The sequence below is a fragment of the Arachis ipaensis genome, chromosome B03 (assembly GCF_000816755.2).
Source record: "Arachis ipaensis cultivar K30076 chromosome B03, Araip1.1, whole genome shotgun sequence".
NCBI lineage: Eukaryota > Viridiplantae > Streptophyta > Magnoliopsida > Fabales > Fabaceae > Arachis > Arachis ipaensis.
In genome coordinates, this window is record NC_029787.2 from 135782011 (window position 1) to 135792561 (window position 10551).

At 32.3% G+C, this 10551-nt stretch overlaps 1 protein-coding gene and 1 pseudogene across 1 annotated transcript; both read left to right on the forward strand.

The window, feature by feature from the left end:
- LOC107634038 lies at nt 274-1417 on the forward strand (annotated as a pseudogene).
- On the forward strand, nt 2336-3397 carry LOC107634037. Its single transcript, XM_016337621.1, has one exon. The coding sequence runs from the start codon at nt 2336-2338 to the stop codon at nt 3395-3397; it is 1062 nt and encodes a 353-aa protein (XP_016193107.1).

The following is a 10551-nucleotide window of genomic DNA, read 5'->3' on the forward strand; positions in this document are numbered from 1 at the left end:
TCTAGACTTAATTAATCAAATTAAAAAAAAAAACCAAGTAATCAACCAAAGTCCAAATATTACAAGAAAAAACAAAGTAATAGTGACAGACTCTCGAATGATTAGACATCTTTAGTTTAGAAGACAAATGAATGGTTTCATAATTATCCCTTTTCAGTAACAACTCATAATTTGGATGAACCAAACACTTGCTATACACATGAGGACAAGGGAGAAGTGCAGAAGATTTCGAAATTCTTCTATGCTTTTTGGCTTTTCTCGGGTTTGATCAAGATGTTATTGTTCCCTGTGAGTGTCTATGAAGTTGCAGGTGTTGTAGCTGGAATTGCAGGTACAATAATTTATATTGTTTCTATATTGCAGGAAACATCTTTGCTTTTGCATTATTTGTTTCCCCTTTGTAAGTTGCCTAGCTAGAACTCAAAACTTTAATGAGAAGCATTGTTTGACATGAGAGAATCAAGTGTTTATATCATTTTCTTGATTATGTTCAGACCAACTTTCAAGAGAATTATCAGAAATGCTTCAACAGAACAATTCTCAGGATTGCCTTATGTATATGGCTTCTTGATTTGCTTGATTTGTTTATGGTATGGATTGCCATTTGTGACACCTGGAATCATATTGGTTGCTTCTGTCAACTCCATTGGTGCTCTCTTCCAGCTTATTTATATTTCCATATTCATTGCTTATGCTCATAAGTCCAATCATCTCCAATGTTTATTAACTTGCTGCTTAGCAAATATTCCAAGGTATTGCAATCTTATCTTTTATGGTTGATGCATGACAGAATCTGGTTATCAAAACAAGTAGCGTTGAATACATGCCATTTTATCTGCCTCTTGCATCCTTCTTAATGAGCCTCTCATTTTCTGCCTATGGAGTGCTCAAGGATGATCCTTTCATTTATGTAAGCTTTTTGTTTCTTGAAATTAAAAGTTTAGAATCATCTAAATCATTAACTTCATATGTACTTGCAGCAGTTTGAACTTTTAGATAGAGAGTAACTATATAATTTCTAAGGTTAAGACAAGAAAACAGTCGAGTCAAATATTTATTAGAAAGTAGATTATTTCGTATAAAAATTTCACATGATTTTATCACATTAATGTATAGATATTTTTGTGTTTTGTGTTTGGTACCACCTTAACTAAAATATCAAAACTTGACACATTGACAAAGTCATATGAAATTAATCCATTTTTTTTTATACCCTTGTTATTATCATATATAGGAAAATCACAATAAAAAAAAAAAAGGAAAAACTGAATTTTGAATCAGCACAATATATCCTAAACTCATACTTACAAAACATTGTTGTTGCATTTGAATCTCTTAACAGATCCCAAATGGCATTGGAACATTCTTGGGAATAGTTTTATATTGTTATGATTGGAAGTTGAGAAGATTCTGTTAGATATTTAAATCAACTTGCACTATATCACTGCCATTGGAATTATCATGAATTAGTTAGAGTTGCATGGATACGAGAATCAAGAAACAACTAGAATACATGAGTCTAAATATATATGCTGAAAAGTTTGAAAAAAAAAAGGCCAATTCTATGGTGCCTAAATTTTGCCTAACTTTCTTTTTGTAGTAAGTTTTGAATTTTTAAAAATTATTTACTTTTATATCTTTTAAATTAAATATTAATCTTTTAACTCTTTTTAGTAAATAGGCACCACCTTTTAGGCACCGTAGCATTCACCAAAAAAAAAAAAAACTAGAGTTCAAATTGAAGAAGGCATGCAAGTGGTATATCCACAAGCTTCCTGCCGCCAATACTTAGGATAGTTTATTATGTTAGAAAGTGCTTTTGTATTATAAAATCACTGCCTATAAACATCTATAAATAGGTGGTATCATAGTTTTGTAATTTGTATTCCTTGAAATGAAAATATGATTATAAGAAGTGTTTTGTTCCATGAGTATCATGAGTGTTAGTGAGTCTAAAAGATTGAAAATATGATAGTGTTATTTATGTAAGTAATGGATCTTGGGGCCAATTAAGTTGTGGGTATTTTACTTACATTTGGTATTAGAGCTAGTTAATCCAGTGCTTGGTGTTTGAGAGTTTATGAGGTGTGGGAGAGTTCTCACATAGTTGTTTGTTCATAGAGTCGGTATGACAAACACCTTCAATATTGTGTGGTCCGGTCCCAAGTTAGATGGAAAACTTGATTATAGTTATTGGGAGACTTTGATGTCTACCCATTTGAAGGCCCAGAACCTGTGAAATTTTATTGAACCGAATTTGCAAGAAGGAGCAGATGCTGCCCAACAGAGGAGAGATCAATTGGCGCTATCTCAAATTCATCAAGGAGTAGATTATATGGTGTTTGACAAAATAGCAAATGTCAAAAATGCAAAAGAAGCATGGAACACGTTGAAACTGTCATACAAAGGCGTAGATAAATCTCAGAAAACAAAGCTACAGTCTTTGAGAAGAGAATATGAAAGGTACGAGATGTCTAGCTCAGAAACTGTTGAGCAATATTTTACTCGTGTTACAGACCTTGTCAATAAGATGAGAGTCTATGGAGAAGATATGCCCGATAGCAAAGTGATGGAGAAAATTCTTCGCACCATGCCGATGAAGTATGACCATGTGGTGACTACGATACTAGAGTCCCACGATATGGACACCATGACGATTGCAGAGTTGCAAGGAACCATGGAAAGCCACATCAGCAGAATATTGGAGAAGTCAGAAAAATCAACTAAGGAAGCCCTGAAAAGTCGAGTGAATTTAAACAATGTTGCAGAATCAAGTCATACACAAGTAGGACGAGGTCGTGGTTTTAATTTTCAAAGTAGAGGCAGAGGAAGTTTCAGAGGTAGAGGTCGTGGCAATTACAACCAAGGAAGTTATAATAATTTTACACCACCTAATCAAGGAAGAGGTGGAACGAATTTCAGGCCTGTCAACCGAGGAAGAGGTCGAGGCAATTTTTATCAAGAAAGAACCAATTTCAATTGCTTTTATTGTGGAAAGTATGGACATAAAGCAGCAGATTGTAGATTCAAAATGGTGAATAACAATCAAGCACACGTTGCAGAAAATCAGCATCATAATATTGATAATAATTCGGGTACTCAAACTTTATTTTTTACAAGTAATTCATGTGCTGAAGATGAAAATATATGGTACTTGGATAATGCTTGCAGTAATCATATGTCTGGTAGAAAGGAGTTATTTTCTTCTCTAGATGATTCAATTAAATTATTATTGAAGTTTGATAACAGTACAAAGACCCCTATTGAAGGAAAAGGGCACATACCAATTAGATTGAAGGATGGTTCTCTGAGTTATATTTATGATATTTTTTATGCTCCTGAACTTGACTACAATTTACTGAGTATGGGGCAATTATCTGAAAAGGATATAAGATGATAACTTATCATGGATATTGCACTGTGTTTGACAACAACGGAAGGTTTATAGATAAAGCAAAGATGACTTCAAATAGAATGTTTCCATTAAAAATTCAACATATTAATCCCTCTTGCATGAGTTCTATGATACTTGATGATAATTAGTTGTGGCATATGCGGTTTGGACATTTTTATTTTTCTGGCCTAAACTACCTGTCAAGAAAAGGACTTGTTTCTGGCCTAACACAGATTCATATTCCCAATTATGTTTGTGAGATTTGTCAACTGGAAAAAAAGTACAGAGATCCATTCCCTACAGGAAAGTCATGGAGAGCTAGAAGATTACTTGAAATTGTGCATTCAGATCTCTGTTATGTAGAAATTCTAAGCAATGGTGGTAGCAGGTACTTTATCACTTTTATTGATGATTTTAGTAGATATACATGGGTATACTTTTTGAAGCAGAAATCAGAAGCATGTGATGTCTTTAAGACATTCAAGGCGTTTGTCGAAAATCAAAGTGGTTGTAAAATCAAAATTCTCAGAACAGACTAAGGAACAGAATATCTTGCGTGTTTAGAATACTTTAAGCAACAAGAAATTCAACACCAACTAACAACTAGATACACTCCTCAACAAAATGGAGTTGCTGAAAGAAAGAATAGAACCATCATGGATATGGTCAGATGCATGCTCAAGTCAAAACAAATGCCTAAAGAGTTTTGGGCAGAAGCAGTCGCAACAGCAGTTCATATTTTAAACAGGTGTCCAACAAAAAGTGTTCGTGATAAAACTCCAGAGGAAGCTTGGAGTGGAAAGCGGCCTTCCATCCATTATTTTAGAGTCTTTGGGTGTATTGCTTATGCCCATGTACCAGATCAATTAAGGAAAAAGTTAGATGACAAAAGCGAGAAGTGTATCTTTATTGGCTATAACACAGACTCAAAATCATACAAGTTGTACAATCCAGAAACAAAGAAAGTAATCATCAGCAGAGACGTGACGTTCGACGAGAAAGACATGTGGAATTGGAACATAAAGACAGAAAAGCAGCTGACTATAATTCCAAATACATGTGATGAAGTAAAAGAAAGGCAACCTAACACAACTGAATAACCAGAATCATCTAGAAGACCTCAAAGAGAGCGAAGACTACCTGCTAGATTAGCAGATTATGAAGTTGGCAATGACAACGATCCGTCCGATGAAAAAATCATAAACTTTGTTCTATTTTCAGATTGTGAGCCGTTGAACTTTGAAGAAGCCTCTAAAGACAACAATTGGAAGAAAGCAATGGATGAGGAGATTCATGCCATTGAGAAGAATGACACATGGGAGCTGACAGATTTACCAGCAGATAAGAAGCCGATTGGAGTAAGGTAGGTTTACAAAACTAAGTACAAACCCAACGGTGAAGTTGATCGTTTCAAAGCAAGATTAGTTGCTAAGGGATACAAGCAAAAGCCAGGTATTGATTATTTTGAAGTATTTTCTCCTGTTGCAAGATTAGACACTATTCGTATGATTATTTCACTCTCGACTCAAAATAAGTGGAAGATACATCAAATAGATGTTATATCTGCATTTCTAAATGGCACTTTAGAAGAAGAAGAAGTGTATGTCAAGCAACCTGCAGGATATGAAGTTCTTAGAGAAGAAGATAAAGTTTACAAGTTGAAAAAAGCCTTTTACGGGTTAAAACAAGCACCAAGAGTGTGGTACAAGAAGATTGATTCTTATTTTATTCAGAATGGTTTTAGAAGATATCTGTTTGAACATACGCTGTATATCAAGTTCATTGAACCTGGAGATATCTTGATCGTGTGTCTTTATGTTGATGATTTAATCTTTACTGGCAACAATTTGAAGATAATTGCAGAATGTAGGGAGGCTATGATAAAGCACTTTGAAATGACAGATATGGGCTTGATGTCTTACTTTCTTGGTATTGAGGTGGTTCAAAGAGATGATGGTATTTTCATTTCTCAGAAGAAATATGCAAATGATATTTTGAAGAAATTTCAGATGGAACATTCAAGACCAGTTCCTACTCCTGTCGAAGAGAAGTTCAAGTTGCTAAGAGAAGATAAAGGAAGAGAAGTAAATCCCACATACTACAAAAGCTTGATTGGAAGTCTGAGATACTTAACTGCGACTAGACCAGATATTGTGTTTGGAGTAGGTTTACTTAGCAGATTTATGGAGGAACCTTGTACCAACCATTTGCAAGCGGCAAAATTTTTTTTTTTCGATATATCAAAGGTACTTTAAATGACGGTATTTATTATGAAAATACTATTGAAGTGAATCTTGTCGGTTATACTGATAGTGATTGGGCTGGAGATATAGAAACAAGAAAAAGTACTTCAGGATTTGTATTTCATCTTGGTTCTGGTGTAATTTCATGGTCATCAAAGAAACAACCAGTAGTTGCTCTCTCTACTGCAGAAGCAAAATATAGCAGCAGCAAGTTGTGCAACTCAAGCAGTTTGGCTTAGAAGAATTCTTGAGGAGTTGAACGAGAAACAAAGTACTCCAACAACAATATTTTGCGATAACAAGTCAGCTATTGCAGTTTGTAAAAATCTAGTATTCCATGGAAGATCGAAGCATATTGATATTCGGGTTCACAAAATCAGAGAGTTAGTGAATGAAAAAGAAGTTGTGATCGAATACTGTCCAACTGAAGAACAAGTTGTAGATATATTTACAAAGCCATTGAAAACCGAGTTATTTTACAAGTTGAAGAAAATGCTTGGAATGATAAACTCTACAAGCTTGATTTAAGAGAGGCAATATTAGATATTTAAATCAACTTGCACTATATTACCGCCATTGGAATTATCATGAATTAGCTAGAGTTGCATGGATACGAGAATTAAGAAACAACTAAAAAACATGAGTCCAAATATATATGCTGAAAAGTTTGAAAAAGTAAAAAAAAAAAAAAAACTAAAGTTCAAATTGAAGAAGGCATGCAAGTGGTATATCCATAAGTTTCTTGCGACTAATACTTAGAATAGTTTATTATGTTAGAAAGTACTTTTGTATTATAAAATCACTTCCTATAAACATCTATAAATAGGTGGCATCATAGTTTTATAATTTGTGTTCCTTGAAATGAAAATATGATTATAAAAAGTGTTTTGTTTCATGAGTATCATGAGTGTTAGTGAATCTAAAAAATTAAAAATATAATAGTATTATTTATGTGAGTAAAGAATCTTAGGACCAATTAAGTTGTGAGTATTTTACTTACAGATTCACTACTACTCCCATACACTGTGAATGCATACTTTATTTTAATTTTATATTCTTTCATTGATTTAATTTTGTACTATGTTACACAATAGCTGAATGTAACTATGTAAATGCAGCTACAAAAGACAACATGAATAGCCAATTAGATACAAATTATTTTTAATCGAATTTACTAATAGTTGCTAATTATGTGAGTATATTTTAGTGAAAGCTTTGGGATCATTTTAATGTTCATTGTCAATTAAGTACTATACCTTTTTGTGATGGTCTTAGTGAACTTTATTTTTCATTGTAGTCCTGTTATGCTTCATATAACGGCAGAGAAGCATGATTTGTGTATAATGCACAATTCTTGTTAAGTGATATGTTTAATACTTGGTAACTATTTTTGTTCTTTTTTTAATGAATGTTAGGATATAAAACTTTTTTTTATTGTAATATTTTGTTCACCTTTTTCTTTCTAATTTTTTCTGGTGCCATCATTAAATAATTTTGGTTCATTTTTTAGCTTATTTGAACTTCATTTGGATTTAGAAATGAATTTGATGCGTTTTTGTTGATGATTGAGTTTTTTTTTACTACTTGTTTAAATTTGAACTAATTTCAGTTCATTTGTGAATTAATTGAGGTTCACTTAATACTACTGTTAAATATTGACCAAATTTTTTATTCCTTACAATCAAAATGACAAAAAAGACCATCTCAAAAAAAGAAAAGCCACTTTACTATGTAAGAATATACCCATTAAATCAACTCTATTTTTGTATTATAAATATATCATATAACATAATTTTTCAAATTCTTGCAGAAAACTCACGATTTGAGATGTTCAACGAGAATGATAGCTAACGTATTCGCCAACATGAATGATCGAAAGAAAGCTATCATCGAGGAAATGAAATTTGGTGCATTGAGACATATCCCATCATTGAATGTTTCGCACAAGCTCTTCTTGAGGGAATTGATACTTTCCTTCGAACTCTAAAGGATTCTTGGAGATAGGCTATGAGAAAATCTACATAATCCCTACCAAGATAAAAAAAATGCACTGCCTTAAATTCAATTTGTCTTGAAAGTCATCCCAACTTGGGACACATTGTTCATCGATAACATACCTGAACTACAAATGAACCGAAATATTATTATAATAACAGTATAACACCATTGTATAATAACAAATGAACCGAAATTTGTGCATTCTATAAATTCAAAAACTCCTGTATTCTATCTAAATTCAAATTCATAAACAACACTGATTTTAGCAAAGAAAAATAAAATTATTCATTATCACTTTATTCAATTGTATTAGATTCCATTCTATTCAATTTCTCTTGAAAGTCATCCCAACCTTTGGGACAAATTGTTCATCGACAACACACCTGGATTATAAATGAATTGAAATATTATTATAACAACACCATTGTGTAATAACAAGTGAACTGAAAACTGTGCATTTTATAAATTCAGAAACTTATGCATTCTATCCAAATTCAAATTCATAAACAACACTGATTTTAACAAAGAAGAATGAAATTATTCATTATCACTTTATTCAATTGAATGAGATTCCATTTCATTCCATTCAATTCAAAATTGTTGAAGAATGAAACTAGATAAAATTAAGAATGATCCAAACTTTGTCCACTTAATTCGATTCAGAAGAATAATTCAAATTGTCCTCATTCAACTGACTTAAACTTAAATCATTCATTGTTTTGGAACACGCAAAAACCTAAACAATTTTAATTACACTGTTCGATTTTAAAAAAGCAAATGCAGATCGAAAATCTGAAAAGAAAGAGAATAAAATCCGAGAAGAATACAAGGAAATTAAAAAAAAAAACGAAAATCTAAAGAGAAAGAGACAATAATCAAACAAAAACACAGAAAAATAAAAAACAAAAGGAAGGTTTATGTTAAAGAGGAACGAACATGAAAAGTTTTACATTAAAAATCTGTTATAAATAACGCGTGACTCTAAATCACTTGATTAGACTTGATTAATGAAATTACTTAAATTCAAAGTATTTCTGTTTTTTTTTAAATCTTTAAGTTAAAAAATGTTTGAGCCGGTTATAAATTTAAAAAAAAAACAATTTAGTCGTTGTATATTTTTTTTTATGGACAGTTATTATTGTTAACCAGTTTTGATTGCATAATTTGTGGTTTAAATTTGATTTCATCTTTTTAAAAGGTAAATCCATAATCAATTCAACCAACATGCTTGTAAAAATTACTATCCATTCCAATTCAATTAAAAGTTTGCCATTTGAAACTAATTTTAGATGAGATTATATTTTTAAAGACCTCTAATGAAAATATTTGTTCAGAAACTTAAAAATGCATACCTTTATTTTTTCTGTTTTTCATATTAAATTATTAAAATGTCCACAAAAATATTAACAAAAGTATGTATAAAAATTAGATATCACAATATTTAGCGACAAAAGGTAAAAAAAAACGTAAGTGAGTAATAGTTGTCAAATAAAGTCATAATCATTAGAGTATAATACTTTTTAGATATTATTTTTAACTTTTACAGTAATTAAATTAATTTAAAATTAAATTTTGTACTGAATATTAATTTTAAAATAATATTAATATCAATAAAAAAAAATACTTATATAGTATTTTATAAAATCTAAAATAAAATTAAACTAAAATTAAGTACAATCCTGGTACACATACAAATTTTTTAGACAAATAACTTCAAACAAGTAAATCCTAATTCAACAAAACCCACTTACATGATCGACGAACGTATGAAATTACGTCATTCCTCCTCCTCTTTCTCCTTCTTCTTCTTCTCCTTTTTCTTTTGCTTTCCTCCTTCTTCTTCAGCGCGTTCCTTCTTCTTCTTCGCGTATTTCATCATCTTCATAATTCTTTTTAGGGTTAAGTATTTTTTCCGTCCCTAACTTCTTGGGTGAAAATCAAAATCGTCACCGACTTTTTTTTTTTTATTAAAATCATCATCAACATTACAAAACGTTATAAAATCGTCATTTTTTAAATTTTTGGACTAAATTACCCTTTATCATCATCTCTCCCCTTTACTCTCCTCTGTTTACCTCCTGGGTTCCTCCCTCCTCCCTCTTTCCTCTTCTCTTCCCTGCTCCACTCTCTTCAACCAAATCTTCAACAACAACTATTTTTTTTAATTTCAAAAAATTAGACAAAGCTAATGCAGCATTAACAATAATATATTCATATTCCACCCAAATCTTCAACAGCAACAACTATTTTTTTTTATTTCAAAAAAATCAAGCAAAACTACCACAAAATAACGCAGCATCAACAACAATATATTCAGATTCCACCCAAATCTTCAACAGCAACAACTATTTTTTTTTTAATTTAAAAAAATTAAACAAAGCTAACACAGAATCAACAACAACAATATATTTAGATTCAAAAATCCATTAACAACAATAACACCAATTCAAATTCAAGACAGAAAATTTAAGAGAGAAGAACGCAGAAAAGAGAGAAGAGAGAAGAGGAAAACTCAAAGAAGAGGGGTGGTGTTGCTGCCGTCCGTCGCCGTCGCGGTTGAAGGAAAGATGAGGAAGAAGCGACGGCACGGAATGGCGGTGGCTAGAACTGAAATGACGCCGTTGAAGTCGATGCAGACATGGTTGTCATTGAGGGCTAAGGAGAGGCTAGGATCACCGAGAAAGTGGTCGTTGTGGGAGATGAGGAAGGTGAGGCCAACGTCAATGGAGAAAGGGTTGAGATTGGTGATGGAGAGGGAGAAGAAGGTGGAGAAGGAGGCGGGACGGAGATGGTACGGTGGCGGAAAGAGAGAGAAAAAGAATTGGGGTTGTGGTTGGGCGGGGGGTTCCGAAGAGAGGGGTAGGAGGAAGAGTAGGAAGAAGGAGATGGGAGGGAAGGAAGGGAAGAGAGAAGAGA

Coding starts and splice junctions, on each gene's coding strand:
- LOC107634037 (XM_016337621.1), top strand. CDS start 2,336: ATGGTGTTTGACAAAATAGCAAATGTCAAAAATGCAAAAGAAGCATGG.